Raw genomic sequence first — 25,351 nt, forward strand, 5'->3', positions numbered from 1 at the left:
TGGTGGCTCATGCCTGTGATCCTAGCCACTAAGGCAGCAGAGGTCTGAGAATTGAGGTTGGAAGATAGGCTGGGCAGGAAAGTTTGTGAGACTCTTATCTCCAATTAACCACCAAAACAGCTAAAAGTGGAGCTGTGGCTCAAGTGGTAGAGCTCTAGCCTTGAGTGCAAAAGGGACAGTGCCCAGAATATGGACACACACACACACACACACACACAGAAAAGAAGAATAACGACTTAAGATTTGCCAGTAACTATCTATAGCTACAAGTACCAATCAGTTAACAGATGATTTCTCAAAGTCTCAAAAACCACAAATAGTGGAAGCTTTCTTTGCCATACCTTGTCTTTTGACAATGGATCAGGCAGATCGTCACTATTCTTTTTTGGTTTTTTGCCAGTCCTGGGCCTTGAACTCAGAGCCTGAGCACTGTTCCTGGCTTCTTTTTGCTCAAGGCTAGCACTCTACCACTTGATGCACAGCGCCACTTCTGGCTTTTTCTGTGTATCTGGTGCTGAGGACTTGAACCTAGGACTTCATGTATGCTAGGCAAGCTACCTTCCCAGCCCCAGACTGTCACTATTCTCAATGAGATTTTTGTCATTACAGAATTGTTATGCAAGAAAGGATATATTTATTTTCTGAGCAAGTTTAGCAATCAAGCCCACATAAAGATTTTGTTTCTACTAGCCCTAATAACAATATGTCATTTACAAATCAATTCACTTAACACTGAATATCTGCTATGTACCAGGCAGTATTATAGGTATTAGATATCTAGTGGTATACAACACAAAGGATCAACTCATGAAGCTCACATTTTGTATACTCTACATAAAAAATGAGAATCTAATAATGGCTAAACTCTAAGAATATAAACTTCCCTGAAGTGAGACTGGGTTTTAGTTATTTGTTTTTGTACTGGAGATCAAACCCAGGGTCTTGTGCATGCCAAGCATGAGCTCTACCACTGACTTACATACATTTCTAGCATGGTGGTTCTAATTTATTAAAATGAGAACATACCTTCATTGGTCTGTCACTATTTGCAAAATTATTGATAATGAACAAAGACTCCTGAAATCTTGCTCCTCTGCTTAGTGGTACATCAGCTACCAGCTGGCTCACAGCAATTATGATCTGTGGGGAGAAGCGAGCATTGTTTATCAAATGGCTTTTGAACAAATGCTGTTAAGTCTCATCACTGTATGAGATAGTTTATGTTGCCCAGGATAGCTTCAAACTTAGTGGGAGGCAGAGGCAGGAAGATTATGAGTTTGAGGCTTGTTTGGGGAACAACGTGAGATCCTGGCAGGTGTAGAAGAGGGAAAGTGGGGAGAAGAGGGGAGGGAGTGGAGGGAAGGAGAAAAAGAGACACAGAGAGAATTTATTTTAATATATATTTCACGTAACACAATATATAGTTTCAACATATAATCAATTTTAAAATCAAGGTGTTTTATCTAGTACTTTTTTTTTTTTTTTTTGGCCAGTCCTAGGCCATGAACTCAGGGCCTGAGCACTGTCCCTGGCTTCTTCCCGCTCAAGGCTAGCACTCTGCCACTTGAGCCACAGCGCCACTTCTGGCCATTTGTATATGTGGTGCTGAGGAATCGAACCCAGGGCCTCATGTACACAAGGCAAGCACTCTTGCCGCTAGGCCATATCCCCAGCCCTATCTAGTACTTTTTACTTTGTTCTTAGAACTTTTACTTTGCAATTTGTACTACAATGCATAATGAGTGGAGAAAATAGCTGGAATGTAGGAGGAACATAGTCATAGAAGTTGTAGTTAAATTCACACTTTCAGCATATCTTAGTTTGGGTCAGCTACATTTCAAGTGGTAGATAAGTGTTTGAGTTTCAGGCATTTCTCTTTCATATTCTTTTTCTTGTACCAATCTTTGAAACGTGGTGTGTCTGTTTCGGACTTACTGCTTAATCTCCACTTCAAGTAAACACAATTCTTGGGATCTGATCTGAACTTTGAGTTTCAAGCTAAGCTTACATGCTCGTGGCTGGCACTCCACCACTTGAGCCATGCATGCAGCCTTACACATTGCTGTTGATTGAGGCTAAGGACTTGAAGAAGAGGAGTAGGAAGAAGGGCTTTGATTGTTACTGACCTGCAGATGTGTCCTCAAAAAGGTTTTCCTCTTGGTATATTCAAAGTTATTTTTCATCAGAAAATACAGAAGTGCAGAGGCTTCACTCCTAGTTGAGCTAATCTTTGAGGTGCAACACTTTAAAACCTCATGGCAAAATGCTGCACACATGTTCACTCTCCCTTTGAAAAAAGCTGAGGGAAACTAAACAACAAGGAAAGCAGAAATAAGTATCTGAATACTGAATCATAAAAGCAATGAAGTGCTTCCTATATACCTCCATGTAAAACTATGCTGGCTGCTTTGAGGATAAAAATCAACATGGGTCTAAGGCTCTGGGCCCAAGACAGCCTCAACTACTTAGCATAAAGATCACCATGTGCCAATGGCAGAGCTAGTCAACACACAGGTTATAGCAACAATGTAAAGGGATGAAGTATAAATGCTATAGATCTGAGATGAGCTCAAGATAACCTGAAACATATGCTAAGCAGTTTCTAAACAATATGTACTAAATAAATGAGTCGCTGAAATGATGTCTCTTAAACAGGGTCTTAAAAATGGAAAAGACAACCAGCATCACTTTTTGCTTTATATTTAATCAGTCCTTTTCTCGCCTAGTGCTGAGAAAATTATGGCTGAAATCTATTGAGCAGGTGAAGTTGATCTTACAAAATAAATATAGTTCATTGAGTATTCTCACACAAGTGTACTCTACTCATAAACAGTGTTAATTAAGATACATAAGAGGGTATGTAATTTTCAAAACCATTGTTTCCTGTTATTTCAAAAATACATTCAGCCTACTGCTTCATGGAACATAAACTATGCATATTCCCATCTCCCATGCTTACAGGTCTAGGCAAACTGCTTCAGAATACATGTCTTATTTTTTTCAAGGACTGTGAAGTTAGTGGGCCACCCATTCCAAATAATTTCTTGGGAACATTGAATTTAAATCTGTATTTATAGGAACCTACCAACTCTTGCAGGACAAGACAATGTGGAGACAAAACTTTTAAGGGAAGACATAGCTATAGTATAGGTAATTCTAGCATAAATCCTCTCCCACAACTTACTACTCTCATGAGCAATATTACCGAAATCATCAGTGACCTACTTGCCAGTGTGTGTGTGTGTGTGTGTGTGTGTGTGTGTGTGTGTGTGTGTGTGTGTGTGTGTTCTTTTCTTTCTTTCTTTTTGGTGTCAGTCCTGGGGCTTGAACTCAGGGCCTGAGTGCTGTCCCTTAACATTTTCCACTCAAGGCTGGCACTACCACTTAAGGTACAGCTTCACTTTCAGCTTTTTGGTGATTAGTTCAAGACTCTCAAGGACTGGTTTAGAACTATAAGCCTCAGATCTCAGGCGCCTAAGTAGATAGGACTACAGGAATGAGCCACAGAACTGTGTTCTAATAGACTCTTTTTTTCCTATCATTTTTCTATCTTATTTGATCTCCCTGTAGCTCAAGCCAATGCTGAACATTCCCATCTAGTTTGGCTTCCATGTGAATTCTCTCTCTTGCCTCCATTATAGATTTCTTTTCCAACCTGTTTTGTGTGCTGCCGTTTCACCTCCCTCCCCCACTCCATCCCGCCCCCCCTTCTGCTCTCATTGTTTTGTGTTCTTCCCCTATATACTCTTGAGGGAAGGTTACAACCACTGTGATAAGTTCAACTACAACTTGTATGAAGATGTTCCTCCTACATTCCAGCTATTTCTCCACCATATCACTTTTTCTCCTGCATATACAAATTCCCTCTTAATACCAATCTAATTATGACAATTCCCTGCTTAAAAACCTGTCCACGGCTGCAATCATGGCTAAAAGATGAAGGCTAATCTGTCAGAAGCACACTGATCTATTCCCTCCTTGCATTTTTGTTTCTGTCTTTCACTAGATTCATAAGAAATCCTAGCTCCCTGGTGCAGGGAAACTTTTGCTAAATATGGAATCTTTTGTTTCTCCTGCCTACTCACCCCCAGTTCTGTATAAACTTTTATTCTGATGGAGGTGCACATATATCTTCATTTGTGTTTGCCTCTACCATACAATAAGCTTTCAGAATGCTATCTAGTATGTAACATCTAATAGCTGTTGAAAGATTTATTTCTGATTTGTTTCTATAGTTTCTATTTGGGAGGAAGAGTGAATGCAGGGCCTTGCTCAACAGGCAATCTACCAGTTGAATCATGCTGCCACTAATGTTTTCAAAGTAGGCCAGCCTGGGCTGTGATCCTCCTGTTTATGCTTCTCTGTGTTACTGGGGAGAACAGGCACATGTCACTGTGCCCAGATATTGTGCTTCCATTTGGCATAATGGGTGCACATCATCAGGCCCAGGCACTGGCTGAAATGTAATTTTATAACCTTCTTTTTCTCTTGGGCTGACTTCAAATTGCAATCCACCAATCTCTGCCTTGTCATGGGCTAAGAATATAGCCTTGAGCCACCATGCCTGGCTTCCCTTATAACATGTTCCCTTTCTTATAACATGTTATAAGAACTCAGTTTTCCACAAGTTTATTCATAAATCATGTTCAAGAATGAAAAAAGTTTTAAAAGCCTTTAATTACTTTTTAATTTCAGATCCAATTAGGACTGAAAGGATAGAATCATTCATTCAAACTTACTGGATAACTACTATCAGCAAGGTAAGTGCCATGCAAGACACTGGGGCTATAAAAGTTGGTTTCGGTTTCAAGTGCTAGGTACGATTACTCTAATGCAAGATAAAAAGAAAAGTTGGGGCTGCGAATGTGGCTTAGTGGTAGAGTGCTCACCTAGCATGCATGAAGCCCTGGGTTCGACTTTTTAGCACCACGTAAACAGAAAAAGCCAGAAGTGGTGCTGTGGTTCAAATGGTAGAGTGCTAGCCTTGAGCAAAAGAAGCTCAGGGACAGTGCCAAGGCCTTGAGTTCAAGGCCCAGGACTGGCAAAAAAAGATAAGAAAAATTTGTTTTAAAAAAGTATGAGCATTGTATTTAGGATGGGGGATGTAACTCAATGGTAGGGAACATGTTCAACATCATAGATTTCACCTCTAGTACTACACACACATTAAAAAAGAGAAGGGAAAATGCAGATGACACTGTTGAAAGAAGCCTTCTGGTAAAGGAAAAGCATAGCAGGTGAAATAAAAAGCAGGTTCTGACTTTATCTGATTCTTAGCCAAGTCCTCTGTATGCATTTCATTGTTCTCTACTTGAATTTACAAAGGCAATAGTTAATGGCTTTATTAGCTGAGGTTGGTATACATCATCACAACCAGCTTCTCCCCCTCTTCCATATTTGCTGTGAATAAGAGCTCTTAAAGCTGCCTTTACCTGACTGATGAAAGCTCTTAGAGAGGCAAATACATGCTTTAGTGTTGCTTCAGATTGTCCAATTTTAAGAAAAGCAAGATGAATGTCAAATACTTTTTTCATTAATGGGTTATGGCCATCATTATTTAAGAGTTGGTTCTGTAAAACAGGAAAACAATAGTCTGTGGAAATAGTTATTCCTCACCACGAATGAGAGAACTGACTTTTCTAGTATCTGCTTGTGAAATTATTGTTTGGAAGTTTTGGAAAAGTAAAAAATGTTAAAATTTAATTTAGAACCCTTATATAATCTTCCAACTTGAAACTCAAAATATACTATATAAACTACTTCTAAATACTTAAATTTAGCATATAAAACAAGTGAAAAATATTTCCCAATGACATTAAAATACAGAAGTAACATAGGAAGAGTATCTCCTTTTTTTCTTTCCTTCCCTCTTTGCGAGACAAGGTCTCACTATGTTGCTCAGGCTGGCTTTGAACTGGAGATCCTCCAGTCTCAGCTTCCTGAGTTTTGGAGTAACAGTTATGCACTACTAACCTGGTTCAGAAGAGTATTCTATTAACCTATATCTCGTAACTTCTCAATGAAAAATTCAGTGAATTAAAAATAAATACAGTATAACCAGCTTTTGTGTGTCTGCGGTAACAATTAAGAGATATACAAATTCTTTTTTTAAAAAAGTTACTACCTATTTTCCCTTTTGAAGTATGCTTAGTATCAGATATGTTTTGATACTGGTGACAAATTGAGTAGAGCTATTAATGGTTGTCATAATTGAACAGGTGTGCAAACTGTTTAAATGTCTCTTGAAAAGAGACATGAAAGAAATAATAAATTGTGTGGGAATATCTATTAGTCTGTAAATTTTGTTTTGAAAGCAGCATTGGCTAACTTCACTAGCCTGTCTTCCTACCTTCCAAGAAAGCAATTAGTAGGCTACATCTTGGCTCTATACAGTAACATTGCCCCCCAAACCAAAACAATAGGCAAAGTTGTGACAGATCTAATGGTAACATCAATCATTACAATGCTATAGTATTTAGAATCATGGATGGTTATGATAATTGATCTAGTTTTGAATCCTGATTCTGTCAATGACTCTATATGTGACATTAACCCCTGCCCCCTCTGTGAACCTCAGTTTCTTCATTTTAAAATAGGAAAAATAATTTTCCACATTTTAAGTTCATAGGAGATTTAAAGTGAATTCAACTTGGTGCTGGTGGCTCACATCTGTAATCCTAGCTACTCAGGAGGCTGAGGTCTGAGGTTCTCAATTCAAAGCCAGCCCAGGAAGGAAAGTCCATGAGATTTTTATATCCCAAAAAACCACTCAGAAAAATCCAGAAGTAGCTCTGTGTTGCAAACGATAGAGCACTAGCCTTGAGCAAAAAGAAGTCCAGGGACAGAACCCAAGTCCTGAGTTTAAGCCCCTGCACCAGCAAAAAACAAGTAAGTTCATATTTATATTTTAATATAATTTACAAAACTCACCAATTTTAATTATACAGTTCAGTTATTTTTAGTTAAGTGTAGGCAACAGGGTTGAACAATCATCACAATGCAATCCTGGGGCATGCTCATTTGTAGTTATTTCCCTTTCTCACTCCCAACCTCCTGAGCACTGTCCCTGTCTTCTTTTTTGCTTAAGGCTATCACTCTGCCACTTGAGCCACAGTACTACTTCTGGCCATTTTCTACATATGTGGTGCTGGGGAATCGAACCCAGGGCTTCATGCATACGAGGCAAGCACTTTTGCCACAAGGCCATATTCCAAGCCCTCATTCTACATCTTTACCTTGAAGCACTGAGTGAAAAATGATATGATATCTAGTACTGTTAGGGAAACTTCAGTAGCTATGTTGCCTTCAAGAAGAGCCTGGTGGAAGATATCTTCTTCAGTTGTTGTAAAACCTAGGATATAAAAAAGTAAAATCAAACTTTGCCCAACACATAGTGTTGAATGACTTTCTTCTCAAAAACTCAGTAAGACAAGTAAGATGAAAGGCAGCTCCTTATATAAGCAGGAGATCCAATCAATTTCTCTAGACTCATTAACCAAACATGGTCTGGGTTAATCAATTCCATTAATTTTTTTCTTATATCAGCCTTTTATCAACAATTCTAAAGGACGTGATTAGGTGCCCACTTCATTGACAATACAGATTCAGTGATGAACTATGTTGATATATACTAGAAAACAACATAGAAAGCATTTTAGGCTGTGCCACTAATTATGTGGGTAAAATGAGAAAGCCACAGAAATGCAGCCATCATATATACAGTGGTATCTTACAGTCAAATGTTGCCAGTGATATGCTATTTGTCTCTAATCTAGAACTTATCTGGGTCTAATGGAAGTAGATATGTACTTTTATATTTATACAAGAAGTATATTCTTTATACTTTTACAAAAAATCAAAGCCTTTAATTTTTTTACTTTTCAAAGGTCCTTAGTCAATTAGCCCCAGGTCTATCTGTATTTAGATCATTGTTAGGCCTTACTATGAAGCTAATTTTGATGGTTTCTTATATGGGAATAACAGTTTTCTTATTCTGAGAAGTTTTTTTTATCAATATTTGCTTTATAGAGGTTAAGTTTCACTTATTTGACCATCTAGCTTTCCCCCAGTTAGGGAAGATTTCTCTCCTTGTTCTCTTTCAACCTGCTTAAATATACCTCTGACAAAGTACTATTTAGAATTCACTGATTTCTGAAATCAAACCAGCATGTATAATTCACTAATAATTAAATGAACAATAATAACTGGAATCAAATATTATATATATATATAATTTTGTTTAAATGTTCATATTACATCATAGTTTAACATAGGAATAATTTGATGAGAATAGCAATTTATGGGGAAAAAATTTTTATACTAAGAAAACATTTAAATGACTATTACTGAAGACTGAAAAAGCCATGCATATTTTATCATTAAATAGTCAGAATATAATCAAACAATTGCATGTAAATGCATAGCTGAGGTATGTGTATACATTGATGCATGAGACTTTTTTTTCTAATCATACAGATGTTTTAAACCAGTACTTCAGGTTCAATAGCATTACATGTCTATTTCATATGGGTACCGCCCCCACACATTTTCACTTACTGTGACTGAGTGTAAAGGAACTTTCTAAGCTACTAAGATGCTGAAGCCGGGCCTGCATTACTCCCGATCTGTTTCGAACTGCTGGCATAGTTTGTGATTTACGGTCTATTCCCAAGTGTTTGCACAACGAGGAATCCTGAAGCCTAAAATTAAAATTAAAATTAGGAACTGGAGTGCTCTGATAATGAATCTCATTGCTGGATTCTTTCTAACTCAAACAGAATAAGGGGTCCATATAAAATGGTTCTATCCTCAATATTCTATCACAGATTACCTGGATTAAAAAGGCTTCACTGGAACATGTGTGAAGTTTTAACACATATTTAAAATAGCTTGTAAGTATATAATCAAGTAATTTAGAAAGAGCTTCCCCTTTCTGTCCTCCTTGAAAGCTCTGAGATTAAGTAGACACTCCAGAAAGATTGTCTTTTTGCTGGAGTTAAGGAAAAGCAAGAGTCAGAGAAGACAGTAAAAGTGACACTGGGGGTGGGTGGGGCTGGGAATATGGCCTAGTGGCAAGAGTGCTCTCCTTGTATACATGAAGACCTGGGTTTGATTCCCCAGCACCACACATATAGAAAACGGCCAGAAGTGGCACTGTGGCTCAAGTGGCAGAGTGCTAGCCTTGAGCAAAAAGAAGCCAGGGACAGTGCTCAGGCCCTGAGTCCAAGGCCCAGGACTGGCAAAAAAAAAAAAAACCAACAACAACAACAAAAAGATGGGTATCCATTCTACTATTATGTAGATCTCAGAGGGTAAAAACTCTTCATCTGAGTCTACTCATTTGAAAATTTTAAAGAACTGGCAACTCATTATTTTTTGAGTTGGGGCACATTAGATAAATCATAGGTGTCATAATGTTAACCTAAAATGAATAATCTGGCTTTCAGATGTATGAATGAGATTATCCTTTGCTGGAAGAGGAGAAAAATGGAAAAAAATGTACAGTGGGAATTACCTTGATATGTTTCTTTTCCCCAAATATCTAAAGTGAAACAAACATACTCTAAAAAGAAAGACAATAGAATGTTAGTAATACATTACCATCTAGTAGGATTTAATGAGCAATATTCAGAAAGCCACATGTTACAAATAAAAGCCTAATTAAATAATATTACAATAACAAGCCAAAGTACCACCAAAATAATACAATAACATTTATTCCTACAGAAATAAAGACAGCAATAATTACCTACTGGCTTACCATGCTCTATGTTTGCACAATTGTTGCCTACAATTACCTTAACACATGCACACACACACACACACACACACACACACACAAGGTCTTTATATACTATGCTAATGATAGGTTAAAAATGCTGGCAATACAGATTATTTGTGCTCAGGAGTATAGTTATGAATACTAAAAAGCATTCTTAAGCCCAGAAACAGGACAAATGCTGTATTTTAAACAATGGTCTTGAGCCAGGCACTGGTCGCTGATGCCTGTAATCCTAGCTACTCAGGAAAATGAGATCTAATGATAGGAGTTCAAAGCCACCCCATGAAATTCTTATCTCCAAGGAACTACGAGAAAACCAGAAGTGGGAGCAGTGGCTCAAATTGGTAGAGCAGTAGCCTTGAGCGAAAAAAAGCTCAGGAACAGTGCCTAGGCCTGGAGTTCAAGCCCCACTACTGACCAACAATAAAGAAAAAAAGAAGACAAAAAATGGTCTTAAAGTACTTTCTATTATTAAACATATCCAATGCATATGAAAGTAGGGAGGACAGCATAAATTTCTACACTCTAGATTCAATAATTGGGCTATTTTGCACTAAATGTTTGTCTTAAAAAGACCCTCTAATTTTCTTTCACTGTCCTTACCTTTTTATTAAAGCAAATACCCAACATCAAATATTTCCATTAGCATATGTTCTACAGTATAGTGTTAAAAACTTGACTTCTATTTAGTAACTGACACACTGCAAATTAAAAACTGTATTAGTTATGCATTGACTAGCCTCTTCCTATTTTGTACATAAATAAAATTGTATGTATTTGCTTATGCAAAAATTGGCTTGTATTTAATTCTATGCTTATTTTTTCTTCTAGCTTTTGCTAGTGATGTAAAAGTAGCTCAACATGCAATATAGGATAGTTTCCCATCTCTATACTAGCATTTTCCCCTCCCAAGTATCTTAAAATATACATGAATATATGGAGAAATATTTAGATACATGTCTAGCACATAGAAGGGTCTAGATTATTCCTATCTCCAGTATTGAAGTAAGTAGGATTTTTCAATTCTAAATATGTTTTAAGTTCTGATAACTGAAGTTTCCAATTAATCCAACATCTGCTCCAAATGAATGATGTAGGACAACTGCCACCATTTCTAATTTCCCAGATCACTTTTAGAAAGATTCCTGATGGGCTCTAAAGAAAGTCTCTTATTAGCTATAGATTTCTGTAATGTCACAGATGTTATATCTTTATGTTCTTCTTTTAACTATGGCTGAAAAATGCTTGTCTCTATATTACCAAAATAGCTTTACATTGTCAACATGTTAAGAAAATAAGCTGTTGAAAACAGAAAAATGGGAATATCTAAACTGCCCCCAAATAAGGGGAAAGTTTATGAAAATAAATTGGCATAACTTACTCTAGAAGTGTGAGAATGTTCATGAGCTCCTGAGGAGATAGTTTATTCCAGTAAGCGAAGAGAGTATCTGAAAATGAAACAAAGGATTAGAACTTGAAAAATATTAAAGCAAACACAGTACAGTGAGCCTACCTGCAATGACTATCAAATCATAACCTTGTTTCATCTATATTGTCCTTTCCTCTCAAAGTAGCTAACACTCAAAATGTATTTTGTTTTATGAGATAAGGTTTCACTATGAGGCCTAAGCTAGCCTCAAACTCTACATCGTTCAGTACTAGCCTGTGGACTTTTGGGATCACAGGCATATACTACTATACTGAGCTTAAATAATGCAATCTTTTTGTTAATTGGTGGTGCTGGGGTTCGAACTCAGGGGCTTGAGCATGTGAGGCAGGTGATCTAGTATCTAGCTAGCTAACTCTTTTTGCTTTTGTTATTTCTTAAGTAGAGTTTTACTTTTTGTCTGGGCAGCCTGGACTTTGATCTTTCTAGTTATACTTCCGGGTAGCTGGGATGACAGGCATACCACTTTGCCAGTTTTTTATTGGTTGAAATTGGGGTTATGCAAAGTTTTTGCCTGAGCTAGCCTCTACTCATCATCCTTCTGATTTTCATATCCCCAGTAGCTAGAATTATAGGTGAGAATGCCTGGACACACTGTATTCTTTTGCATTTAATTTCAGGTATATCATTTTATCTGTAATTTCCGCTTCCACAGTTCTTTGTATTCACTTTGTAAATATTCTTTTGGATGGTTTATCTTTATGTTCTTATCAAAAGGAAGGGAAATTGTGTTTTTCCCTAAGACCTATGTTTTTAACAAATACTAAAATCTTAATGCAACTTGGTAGGTTTGTATGCATTTTTTTTGTAAGTTGGGTGCTTTTACCTGCTAGTCAACAGATTCTGTTCTGCAAACCAAAAAGTTTAAGAACTTTACAGGAAGAAATATAAGTATTTTCCACCTTTTCTTCAGTTTTAATTTATGAACTTTGATGTCTGTTCTCTCTCTACTTCTTTTGGTGGTATAGAAGCTTGAACTCATAGGTCTCATACTACCTAGGCTTGTTTGCTAGATTAGGTTCTGCCAATTGAGTTATGCATGAGCCCTACTTTTTGCTGATCAGTTGGAGATGGAATCTTGTGGACTTTTATGCTCCAGAGCTTCCAAGTCTCAGTAGTTAGGAATACAGGCATGAGCCACTGGTACTCAGCTTCTATTGATCTACATGTGTGTATGCGCACACGTGCACATGCATGCCTATCCTGGGTCTTGAACTCAGGGTCTCTCACTTGGCTTTTTCTGCTCAAAACTGGAACGATAGTACTTGAGCCACAGCTTCACTTTAAGCTTCTCGCTGATTAAGCGGAGGTGTAAGAATCTTATGGAGGGCTGGGAATATGGCCTAGTGGCAAGAGTGCTTGCCTGAGTCCAAGGCCCAGGACTGGCAAAAAAAAAAAAAAAAAAAAAAAAGAATCTTATGGAAATTTCTATCTGGGCTGGCTACAAACCACAATCCTCAGATTTCAGCCTTGTGAGTAGCTAGGATTACAGGTACCTAAGCAGGAAGCTGATATCTGAGGATCTCAGCTTTGAGACCAGCCCCAGCAGGAAAGTTCATGGCACTCTTATCTCCAACTAACCAACAAGTAACCAGAAGTGGAGCTGTGGCTCAAGTGGTAGAGCACCAGCTTTGAGAAAAACAAATACAAAAATTGGCTGGGAATGTGTTTTAGCGATAGAGTGCTTTCCTTGGGTGCATGATGCCCTGGGTTCGATTCCACAGCACCACATATATAGAAAAGGCCAGAAGTGGCGCTGTGTCTCAAGTGGTAGAGTGCTAGTCTTGAGCAGAAAGAAGCCAGGGACAGTGCTCAGGCCGTGAATTCAGCCCCAGGACTGGCAAAAAAAAAAAAAAAAAAAAAAAAAAAAAAGAAAGAAAGAAAAGAAACCATCAGGGTCATACCAGGCCCTGAGGGTTGCCCTTCCCCCCAAAATAGGAGAACGATTCAATTTTTACCTTAGATATAGCCTTCAAAGATGCCGGGGGGCCTAGTGACAAGAGAGCTTGCCTCGTATACATGAGGCCCTAGGTTCGATTCCTCAGCACCACATATACAGAAAATGGCCAGAAGCGGCGCTGTGGCTCAAGTGGCAGAGTGCTAGCCTTGAGCAAAAAGAAGCCAGGGACAGTGCTCAGGCCCTAAGTCCAAGGCCCAGGACTGGCCAAAAAAAAATTTAGGGGGAGGAGAGAGGGGGGAATGAGGGACAAGGTAACAAACAGTAAAAGAAGTGTTTCCAATGCATAACGTATGAAACTGTAACTTCTCTGTATATCAGTTTGAAAATAAAAACTAAAAAAAAAAGATGCCACGGGGACAATACATTGTTGGTTTTATGACAGGGTGATGGAGTTGAGGAAATTTTTTTGGGGGGGGGACGGTGAGTAACTTAATTTTTGAGAAAAGTGCCTGTGGTTATTTACAGTTCTCAACAATAATAAAATATTGATCATAAAAAGTAAAAACGTTAAAAAGGAAGTGAAAATGATTTGCTTCTGAAAATTAAGCTGCACGTGACTTCTGGTCTCCCCTGCCTCTTGGTCTCTTCCAAAATAATGACAGGGTGATGGAGTTGAGGAAATTTTTTTTTGGGGGGGACAGTGAGTAACTTAATTTTTGAGAAAAGTGCCTGTGGTTATTTACAGTTCTCAACAATAATAAAATATTAATCATAAAAAGTAAAAACGTTAAAAAGGAAGTGAAAATGATTTGCTTCTGAAAATTAAGCTGCACGTGACTTCTGGTCTCCCCTGCCTCTTGGTCTCTTCCAAAATAACGGTCTTTCCCTCCAGAATTAACTTGACAGGGACAAGACATTGTTGGCTTTATGGCAGGGTGATGGCGTTTTGAGAGGGGTCTGACTTAGTAACTTTTAATTTTTTTAAATAAGCCTATGGTTATTTACAGTGTTCAACAATTATAAAATATTGATGGTCAAAAATACAAATGTCAAAAGAGAGGTGAAAACCATTTGCTTTTCAAAATTAAGCTGGGGGTTGACTTCGGGTCTCCCCTGCCTTTTGGTCTCTTCCAAACTAACGGACTCTCCCAGAATGCACTGCGGGTCAGCCTCTGAGGGTGCTGCGCCACACTTTCGAAGGTGACCAGTTCCCTCTCGGCTCCGGCTTCGCTTTTTTGAAGAAAAACAAGTTTCTTCCTTCCTCGAAAACTGGTGAGACTGTCCTAACTTTCATTGTCCTGAGGTACTCTCTAGAAAGTCTGTAAGAAAGGGCCTGAAGGTGTTGGTTTGGGGGGAGGTTGGGGGGGGTGGCTGGTGGCCGGCGGCCTGCGGCCCTCAGTCCGGCCGGCCGGCCGCCCGCCCGCCATTTTGTTTGGAACTAATTATTCTAATTGTTTCTAAATCAGTGAAACAAGATGGAGTCTGCAGAGGGCAGTGTCGTGGAAGATGAGGAAAGTGTTAATTCTTCAATAAAAGATATATTGACAGTTAGTGATAGTGATGAATTTGAAAAGGCCTTGCAAATGGTAAAAGAGCTCCATGAAAAAGAGGTTGATCACTTACAGGCAACGTTAAATAGTGTAGAAAGACGGAAGGATTTAAAAATACGAGATTTGATCAAACAGTGTAACAGCCTCAGGAGGACCGTACAAGATTTGCAAAATGAGTTAAAGGCGAAAACATGTGACCGCTGTTTAATGAAGATAGGACATACTGAATTGGTTGAGGATGAAGTGATTGAAATACAAAGTGTTAGGAACACTGATGACATTGAAGTAAGTGTTGAAAACGAACCACTTCCCCTGCTAGCAACACAGAGAGAGCGACCATATATTTGCTTCTCTGATAGTGATGATGAAGATGATTTCATTCCTTCTACTCAAAAGTCCGTTTTTTCAGTCCAAGAGCCTTCAGAACTAATTCAGCTGAGGGAGCCCACCAGAATACCACTAATACCATCTTCAGGACAGAGGCAATCTGTATCTCGAAGGAGGCAGGAAGAAAGTTCAATTGTAACAGTTCCATCAGATAGCCCAAATCCCTCTACTGAGAAAAGCACTAGTAATAGCCAGCATACCTCTGGAGGCTCTCCCCAAGAACAAGCAAATGAAAATTCTCCTGTAGTGGCTGAAACTGACACTGAAGTTTCAGATACCCCGAGCTTTCTTAAAAAAAATGTTAACCGCTTAAAAAGAAAACCTCCATCAAATGACTCAGACCAGGCCTCCACAGACAAGTCTGAAAGTAAAGCTAAGATTTTTTTTGATCTTTCTGATGATTCCTCAGATGACAGCTCAGCTACTGATAGTGAAACACAAGAGAAACTGTTGAATTATAAGGTAAGCTTTTGCCTTCCTAATTCACAGAAGAAGACAACACAATCTTTGAATATATTTCCTTCTGATTATACTTCAAGACCTGTGAAAAGATCAGCAATTGCTGTTCCTTGTGAAACTGTGGTTTCAATGCCAGACACTCCTGAAATATCTTTCAAGAAACAAACCACTGGTCCATCTACAAGTACACAGCAAGGTATAAAGCAAGGTGCAAAGTATGGTTCAAAGCCTGGTTCACAGCCAGGCCCAAGTCAGAGTACAAAGCCAGGCCCAAGCCAGAGTACAAAGCCAGGACCAAGCCAAAGCACAAAGCCAGGACCAAGCCAAAGCACAAAGCCAGGACCAAGCCAAAGCGCAAAGCGGGGCCCAAGCCAAAGCGCAAAGCGGGGCCCAAGCCAAAGCGCAAAGCGGGGCCCAAGCCAAAGCGCAAAGCCGGGCCCAAGCCAAAGCGCAAAGCGGGGCCCAAGCCAAAGCGCAAAGCCGGGCCCAAGCCAAAATACAAAGCAACGTGCAAAGGGGCAACGCAAGGAACAAACCAAAGCACAAAGCAAGGTGCAAAGCAATAGGGCTTTAAGACCTGCAGTAAAAGTAGAAGCCAGGTCATCTTCTGGTAGCTCTTAAGGAAGAGCTTTCTTGCATGTGGAACAGTCTTCTAGTCAACTAAAGACTAACTGATAATTCCTGACTGTTTTTCTTATCAATATGAGGCAGTTAAGATCTAAAATGGCAAATGTTTCCGAGACTGAAAAATTGAATTGTTTCTAGTTAATAAAATATAGCTATAAATAAAGGGGAAATACATTCTTCAGAATCCTACAGCCAAAAGAGTGTACAGTTATAACACCTTTTTGTAGACATTAAACTTCCAATTCTTTATGACTCTATAAAAAAGAAAGCCAAGAGAAGACCTGAAGGGTGTGTACTTGTAAAGACTCATCATCTAAATGTACATAGTAAATAAAGTAGAATATTTACAGGGTAAGTAACTGAACTCTATCCATTGACAAGGATCCAGAAACATTTTTCAGAATAAAAAGGACATGACTTTACATACAGACTTTATACAGAGAGGTGACAGACTACAGTTATTGAAAATGTACTTTTGTAAAAATCAAAAATAGCAGAAGAAAGAAACATCTAATCGACAAATCTTTGGCAGAGAGCAAGCAAAGTCAACATTTACAAGACGAAGTGGAACTGCCAACTTTAAAGCAGAACTATCAACTTTATCTGTCATGGTTTTACCTATGACATAAAAAATCATGCCAGACTGGTCTCTGGCTAGCATAGTGTGTGGCGGTGGTAGTGGCAGTGTGTGTGTGTGTGTGTGTGTGCGCATGTGTGCGTGTGTGCGTGTGCGCGCGTGTGCCTGTGAGTGTACATGTATATACTGGATTGAAGGAGGAGAGAACTAGTTACAATGCATTTCTTCTTTCCTTCACTTTTTTCCTCTCTCCTCTTACTTTCCAGGTTTTTTCCCCCCATGTATTTTTTAGATTTTTTTTAAATTGAAAGCTGGGAGTGGTGGCTCACACCCATAATCCTAGCTACTCAGGAGGATGAGATTTGAGGATCCCTGTACAAAGCCAGCCCAGGAAGGAAAGTCCATGACTCTTATCTCCAGTAATCTACTCAAAAGCAAAAACTGAAAAAGGGCTCTGTGGATCAATTGGTACAGAGTTAGCCTTGAGCAAAAGAAGCTCAAGGACAGTGCTCAGACCCCGAGTTCAAGTGCCAGGACCAGCACAATTTTTAAAAAATTTATTTACCTAAACATGGAGGCCCATCATATCCCCTTAGTATTATTTTGTTACTTTAAATCGTCCACTGCTGCTTTTTTTTTTTGGCCAATCAGGCTTGAACTCTGGGCCTGGGTGTTGTCCTTGAGCTCTTCAGCTCAAGGCTAGTGCTCTACCACTTGAGCCACAGCGCCACTTCCAGTTTTCTGGTGGTTATTTGGAAATAAGAGTCTCATGGACTTTCCATCCCGGGCTGGCTTTGAACTGTGATCCTTAGCTCTCAGCTTCTTAAGTAGCTAGGATTACAGGTGTGAGCCACCAGCACCCAGCCCATTGCTGCAACTTTTATATTTCAGGTTTTTTTTTTATTTTATGAATGTGGCCTTAGAATTTATTATTCATATAAGTCTGTTTTTCATTTTTTCAAAAATATTACTAAAGTGCTTTAGAATTTATTCTTCATATAAGTCTTACTTTAATTGCTATCAGTATCTTTAGTCCATCAATACCTTTATGGTCTGCATTTTTGCAAAAATATTTTATATAGGTAATATTTAGTAAAATAACTTAAAAAATAGGCTAAGGAGTAAAGATTATGAGCTAGGCCTTCGGTCCAAGGTTTAGCTCAGTAGTAAAGCACTTGCCTAAACAGGGATGAGGCCATCATCCATTCCTGAAAATTTCATTTTTCAGATTCTTTTATTTTGCTCAAGTGCTCTAGAATTTATTATTCATTTAAGTCTGATGATTTGCTTTAGTTGCTATTACTATCTTTATGATTTCCACTTGCAAAAACAAGCAGTAATATTTAGTAAATTAAGTTAAAAATAGTCTGAGGATGAAGGTTACAAGCTAAACCTTGGGTTCAAATCCTCAATACCAAAAAGAAATTTTTAATGTGGGCTATGGTTTAGCTCAGTGGTAAAGCACTTCTCTAAGCAAGCAACAGGCCCTGAGTTCGAGCTTCCAGTTCAATTTGTATAAGAAGAACAGTGATGACGGTGCTCAGAACCCAGGTATGTATTTTTTTTGCTTTATTTTAAATTTATTTATTTTGCAGTGCTTTATAATTTATAAGGCACCTGTATTTTACTGCATGTATGCATTATGTAATGCTTAATGTAGGTGGCTTTTATGTTTTTCATTAATGCCTTTTTTTGAGCAAAGTACAAATGGAAGAAGTGGAAGGGAATTGTGTGAATAATAAGAGAATCTGATTTTACTTTCAGAAGACATGCAGTTAATCCTTGGTTATATTCCAGCATAAAGTGTAAAGAGGATCTGGTAACACTAGTAAATAATTCGGTCCTACATCAAGGAGCAAGCAGCCTGATGATGGAACACCAGAAGAGTACCAGTGACACAACAGAGAGGATGGTGGCATTCCCTCCCCCTGGTGTTAATTGGTTTTTATTTCTGGTGTTTGTTTATTTGGTTCTGATTGTTCAAATCCTGGGTCAAATAAAAACTATGGAGTTATCTATGAGTTGTTATTATTTCTTCCCTATCAATGCTGATTAGTGAATTCTATATTCTGCATGAAAACAGTTTTATAAATTTTAATTAATATTTATGTCAAGCTATTTCAAAGATTCAAACTTGCATTATTAATATTAACTTATTTTAAGGATCATTTTAGGGACATTTTAAAATCAGAATCTTCAAAGGTCTGTTTCTAATAAGCATGTCATCTACTTACATATAATGGTTTGTGAACTCATCATGATGGACACCTAATAGTTTACTCTGAATATGTTGATAACTCACCTTCAGAAATCGTTTTTACTATATTCAGGTAGCACATCAAGAGGCTTTTGATTTCATTCTGATCCAGCTGGTTATACTGGGATACACTATTCCTTATAGAACTCTGCCGGGTCTGTAATATAAAGAGAAGACATTTGTGAGACTAGCCATATGACAATATCTCATAGTTTAAGCTCAATAACTATCGCGAATGTTACTTGGGAAAATCATAAAAATCTATCTAAATTGTATGTAACAATTGGCTGGTAAATGGGTTGAATCTCTGTTGCTACAGTACCTAGTGATACCATAGGAAATTGCTTTGGAGACTTTTGAGATATATAGCCATGAAATTTTTATATTTTTAATTTCCATATATCTTGTGTTTTAGTACCAATGTTTTAAAATTATGATATATGGCTGTTTCTGGAGAAATGATTTAATGTGTAGGAGAATTAAGATATATGAAAGCAAAACATTTTAGGGCTGAAGATAGAGTTCAAAGGGAGAGCACTTTCTTAGCATGTACAGCTCCCTGATTTTGTGTCCCACCAATGCAAAAAAAAAAAAAGCCAACTGAACTCTAATTCCTGAATGACTATTTTTGTGCTATTTTTAGGGCTTGAACTCAGGGCCTGGGTGCTATCCATTAGCATTTTTGCTCAAAGTTAGCACTCAATGTTGCCACTCGACTACTTGAGCCACAGGTCCTCTTCTGGATTTTTTTGGTAGTGGACTTTCCTGCTTGGACTGGCTTCAAACCTTGTCCCTCAGATATCAGCCCCCTGAGTAATTAGGATTACAGGTGTGAGCCACTGGTGCTTGGCTCCTGAATGTTTGTTTTAAGAGACCACAGTAGCCTAAGACTTTACTAGGCTTTTCCTATACATTTAGCTCCTTACATGTTCACTAGTGCTGCCCTGATCTGGAGAGCCTGTTGCTCCTTCTGGGACAAGAGAACCTCTCGAATCTTCCCTCCTAATTCCACGGTCATTTTGAAAAGATCCATAGGCTGGAAAAAAAAGCCAAGTCTTTGTTAATAATAGAAGTATCCTGCAAAAGAATTCTAAAACCAATTCCTACATTCATTTAAGTCAAGATATAGGGAATTGATCTTGATAAGTTAAAATGTGAAACTTATACTATGTACCAAAGCCCCATAAGAGACCAAGCAAAGATCAAATGATCGCTTTTTCCCCCTCTATATACTATCACTGTGTAGGAAATTACATGAAATGCCTTGGAAGTCCTAAAATAACGTACATAATTCAAGAGAAATTTTTACAGATAAGCTAACTGGGGCCCAGAAAAGGTGTCTTGCCCCCAAACAAGTGGCAGATAAAGGATAATGAGAGGCCAGTATCTTCCCTCATCTTCTGTCTGGCCAGTATACCTAGCTGTGTTTTCACAAGCTTAGACAACCTAGGCAAAGAAAGATGGCTTCAAATACGTGTCAAATTGGGATGAAAATGTAGAGATCATGCTGTATTTTATGAATGAAATATTTTAAAAAGAGGTAAAAGGTACATCTCTAAACCCTCATGCAATATATAACCTTTATAAGGGTGACTTACCAGTGCTCAGACTCCCTCTGTTTGCAGGTGAAGTAAAGCCACATGGAAACTCATCCCTGGATGCCTGTAACAGAATGTGATACCGGTGTCCTTTAAACCATTTGCATACTAGTAGAGGAGTCTGAAGGAACAGAGTAAGGTACTGCTAAGAAAGTCTAAATCAGGGAGTGCCTGTACTCAGTATTTAAGCAACTCTTTAAAAAGAAATAGCTGCTAGCTGGGCACTGGTGGCTCACACCTGCAATCCTAGCTACTCGGAAGAGTGAGTTCTGAGATCGAGGTTCAAAGCCAGCCCAGGCAGTAAAGTCCGTGAGACTCTTATGTGCGGTTAACAAGTAAAAAGCCAGAAGTGGAGAGCAGTGGCTCAAGTAGTAGAGCACCAGCCTAATGAAAATACCACGAGAGAGCACAAGGTCCGGAGTTCAAGCCCCAGTACTGGTACATACACACACATGCACACGCACATACACACAACAAAACTACAAGCATGCTGCCATATCCATGATCTTTGGCAAATGGCATAAATCTACAGGGCTATAACTGGTACAGTTTAAACATCACTCCATTTTCTTCCTGGGAAACTTCTAGCAATGCTAGTGGTATGGGTGTGAGCAGCAGCCCTAAGTGAATTTGAGCTGAAATAAAAAACAACAGATAGACAAAATATTTCCAATTTTCCCTGTCACATGTATGTGGAACAAGCACATGCATGAGCTTTACATGTGAAGAAAGACCAGCTGGACTCACTGCTGTGACTGAATGCCCCAGGCCTAGAATCCGAGGCAAGTCTAAGACGGCTGCTGGGGTATTTCTTAGGGAAAATTCCAGAGTAACTTGTAGAGGACACAATTTAACCTGTTACCTAACAATATGACACAGCTATGCAAAGTGTTAGGTGATCTGGGATTGTTCAGAACAGGAAGATGGGCAAGAGTTATGAGCCCCACTGGGTGAAGTAATAACATATAATTCTTACAGCAAATCAGTTTTGGAGATAGGGCCTCATTCTGCAGCCCAGGTTCACCTAGAACTTGCTGTGTAGCTGTCCTCAAACTCTTGATCCTACTACATGTGCTCCCTAAGTGCTGGGTGTTCTCTTGGATATCATTATTTAAATTATGTTCCTTGGTCCAGAGGCAGTTAAGTTTGTTAGAAACAGATTATCTGGCTCTGCCTATGGCTGACATAAGAAATCTGTGAGTTAGAGAAGCTTTGCTCTAGGAAAACTAGTGAAGATGTGAAAGTGAAGTAAAAAAAAGGACTCAAGTTCAAAACCACACAGACTATGACCTGTAATTCTAAATGCATTCAGTAAAACAGGATAAAGTGCCAACAGACATATGCAGTAATACTTACAGAGTTTGGCATGGCTGTGCAGGAATACAAGATGTCTCGACCAGCAAGTAGCTCAATATTTTCCAAGAGTAGACCAACAAATGGGAGGTACAATTGTGCTATTTTAGCTTGTAGGTTCTGAAAATTAATAAAACCTTGATTTGTGTATAATATGTCTATATATGACAAGAAAAACAGACTTGGCTCCATGTATCAGTTTAAAAGACTACTAGGGGTGGGCACCTCCTAGCTACTCAGGAGGCTGAGATTTAAGGCTACAGTTCAAAGCCAACTGGAGCAGGAAAGCTTTTTTACCTTCAATTAACCACCAAAAAATGAAATAAAATTTAATTTTTTAAAAAGTGGAGCTGCAATAGCTATGCCCATATGAACACATAACACGATGCTAACTTCAAGTTATGGAAACAAGTGGCATATCATTGTTGTAGTTATTTTCAACATGTCATGTGAAACCATACCTTTTTTTCTTTTTGTCTCATATTCCCTTCCAGTGATTATACCCCTGATATCACTGTAACTGATTTTAGTACCCTGGATATTGTATATACGTGTATTGGAACTAGGGAAGGGAAAGGGAATACCAAAATCGAGAGACAAAGGATAAAAAGACAAACCAATGCACCAGCAACACTTACAAAACCATATGGTGTAAACAACTGTACAACTCATGGGGGGGGAGAGAGAAAGGAGGAGGGGGAAGGGGGAAATGAGGGAGGAGGTAACAAGTTGGATAAGAAATGTACTCACTGCCTTACATATGAAACTGTAACCCCCTCTGTACTTCCCTTTCACAATAAAGAAGAAAAAAAAGTGGAGCTGTGGTCTAAGTGGTAGAGTGCCAGTCTTGAGGAACAAAAGAGTTCAAGGCCCAGGACTGGTGGGGAAAAAGAAAAAGACTATAAGTAAGAGGGTCACTGTTGGCTCACAGCTGTAATCCTAGTTACTCGGGAGAATAAGATCTAAAGGATTTGCTGTTTGAGGCCAGTCTAGGCAGAAAACTCCATGACATTCCATCTCCCAAAAAGCTGGGCTGAAGGTGTGGCTCAAGGGGTAGATAACCAGCCACTGTGTTCCTTGTATTCACACACACACACACACACACACACACACACACACACACAGTTTTGTTAAGACATTTAGATTTATACATGGTATAGTGTTAAGTTACATCCTTTAAACATTGAGTACATGAGGTAAAAATTATCAGCAGGGTATACCTAGAAAGCAGATAGAAGTACTATCCTCGGCTTTAACTTCAGTGAGGTTGAACTTTATGAGAGTAGGAACACAGCTGTCATGGGCATCTACATTCCTGGTGCAGCGTACAACAGCAGCTTATCAACACACACTATTTGAATGAATGGATATATAGCAGTAGTGGAAAAGAGGTAAATGAATGAATTCATGCATGAAGGCTTGCCATGTGGTGGTGGGGGTGGGGGGTAAGAGGAAGGGGTCTCCTCACCCATGCCTTTCCCTGGCATCCAGGTCTTACCAGTGCATAGACTCTAGGAATGGCTTTGTGAATGGGGCCCAGGCTGCTGGTGCTCCCAATAGCACAGCACGAGGATGAGCTGAGGGTAGTGGGGAAGCTGTGCACATCTGCTTATTGTGTAGCAAGTGGTTCATGCAGTGTGCCACATTCGCGAACACACAGAAGGTGCTTGCTACCATGAAGGCACCTTTGCAGCAGCTTGTGGCAGAACTACTGTGCCTGCACAAGTCAGGCACACATGTTACCCCATGCTGGAGGTAGCTGGGGGACTAGCAGGCATCTGCAAGCTTTCCAGTGCATATGCCCTTCTACTGGATCCTGGCCTCCAAGGAAGCTGGTCAGCCGTGTCTAGATTTTTGGCCCTCATACGACACTGAACTGAGTGAGGACTCTAATGAGGCCGCCACCCCCACCTTTCCCAGCCTCATTCTGAGGAGAAGGGCGCCTTGATCAGAAGAGGTGCTAGGGCACCAAATGCTACTATTGAATTATAAAAATGAGGGAGAAAGGGAAAGAAGGAGGGAGAGAAAGAGAAGCGAGAGGGAGAGAGGAGGGGAGGGAGAGAGAGACAGGGAGGGAGAGAGGAAGAGAGACCTATTTGCTTTGATTAAAGCAACAATGACAAGAATATGATCTGTAATGTCATCTGTAAAAGGTGGGAGAGTGCTACATTTGTAAATAAGTACATAAAGCTGGGAACTAAAACTATTATGGGTTCTTGGACATAAATTCATTTATTGCTCTTCTTCAACTACAAATATTTCTCAGGAGATATGTAGAGACACTAGACTCCAAGAAAAGAGAAGTTGCAGTGGTACAAACATTGTTCTCATAATTGAGAACTTTGAGGAGTTTGTGAGAAAACTAAAACAAAGCTTGTATGGTAAAATGGCCAACTATTTTATAGACTACAGATTGATTAATAACATGTCACAGCTATTTCAGTTTTTCACATATTCCTAACTGAAGCCTTTACACACAGATAATGTGTAACACGTACAAAGCTATGGCCACTGGAAGAACATACCTTCCCACCATCTTTTTCAGTTAGAAGAAAAATCAGATATTATATATTTTCTATATGATATACTTAATATGTTTTATGATTATCCACTGATTCAACAATATCATGTCTACTTATTTGGTATTAAAGTATATATGTTTGACTGAATGTGTTACAACTCATGGTATTTTTACTTTCATAATTAGTTTACATAATCAATCATGACGCACTTATCTTTTTTGTTTTGGTGGTGGTCCTTGGGCTTGAACTCAGTGTCTGGGTGCTGTTTCTGAGCTTTTTCCACTCAAGGCAAGCCATAATAGCTCTACTTTGGGCTTTTTGGTGGTTAATGGGAGTAAGAGTCTCATGGACTTTCCTGCCCAGGCAGGCTTCAAACTGTAATCCTCAGTAGCTAGAGTTACAGATGTGGGCCACCATTGACCATCTGTATCTTGTTCTTTAAAATGTGAGGAGCTGGTAACAGATAACTCAGTGGTGCAATACAGTATATACAAGCCCTGGATTTGTTCCCCTGTGCCACGAAATGAAAAATAATTTGAGGAACCAGTAATTTGCTTTAACAATTACTGGGACAGATTTTATTTACAAAGGCTAATGACTTGAAATAGAAACAAAACTTATTTATACAAATATATTTGCATTAATGCTCATATTCTGTGACTAGTTGGAAACTTTATCTTTTTTTTCTTTTGGCCAGTTCTGGGGCTTGAACTCAAAGCCTGGGCAGTGTCTATTAGCTTTATACTCAAGGTTAGTGCTCTACCGTTTGAGTCAAAGCCCTACTTCTGGATTATTTTTTTTTGGTGGTTAACAGGAAATAATAGTCTCATGGATTTTTCTGCCCAAGATGGCTTTCTCCTGTGATCCTCAGATCTCAGCCTCCTGACTAGGTA

The 25,351-nt window shown here is 38.9% G+C and overlaps 1 protein-coding gene across 4 annotated transcripts in view; it reads right to left on the reverse strand.

Annotated features, from left to right (window-relative positions):
- Positions 1-25,351, reverse strand: part of Dock11 (dedicator of cytokinesis 11) — a 132,317-nt gene that overhangs the window by 27,130 nt on the left and 79,836 nt on the right. For all 4 annotated transcript variants that reach the window (XM_048336314.1, XM_048336315.1, XM_048336313.1 and 1 more), the window contains 11 exons: positions 21,940-22,056; positions 20,584-20,647; positions 19,912-20,021; positions 19,031-19,142; positions 11,163-11,229; positions 9,515-9,562; positions 8,557-8,699; positions 7,236-7,351; positions 5,433-5,570; positions 2,127-2,309; positions 1,027-1,140 (listed from right to left, as the gene is read on the reverse strand). In XM_048336314.1, the coding sequence (XP_048192271.1) occupies positions 1,027-1,140; positions 2,127-2,309; positions 5,433-5,570; positions 7,236-7,351; positions 8,557-8,699; positions 9,515-9,562; positions 11,163-11,229; positions 19,031-19,142; positions 19,912-20,021; positions 20,584-20,647; positions 21,940-22,056 (1,212 nt within the window). The remainder of the gene's footprint in view (positions 1-1,026; positions 1,141-2,126; positions 2,310-5,432; positions 5,571-7,235; positions 7,352-8,556; positions 8,700-9,514; positions 9,563-11,162; positions 11,230-19,030; positions 19,143-19,911; positions 20,022-20,583; positions 20,648-21,939; positions 22,057-25,351) is intronic.

The sequence above is a fragment of the Perognathus longimembris genome, chromosome 28 (assembly GCF_023159225.1).
Source record: "Perognathus longimembris pacificus isolate PPM17 chromosome 28, ASM2315922v1, whole genome shotgun sequence".
NCBI lineage: Eukaryota > Metazoa > Chordata > Mammalia > Rodentia > Heteromyidae > Perognathus > Perognathus longimembris.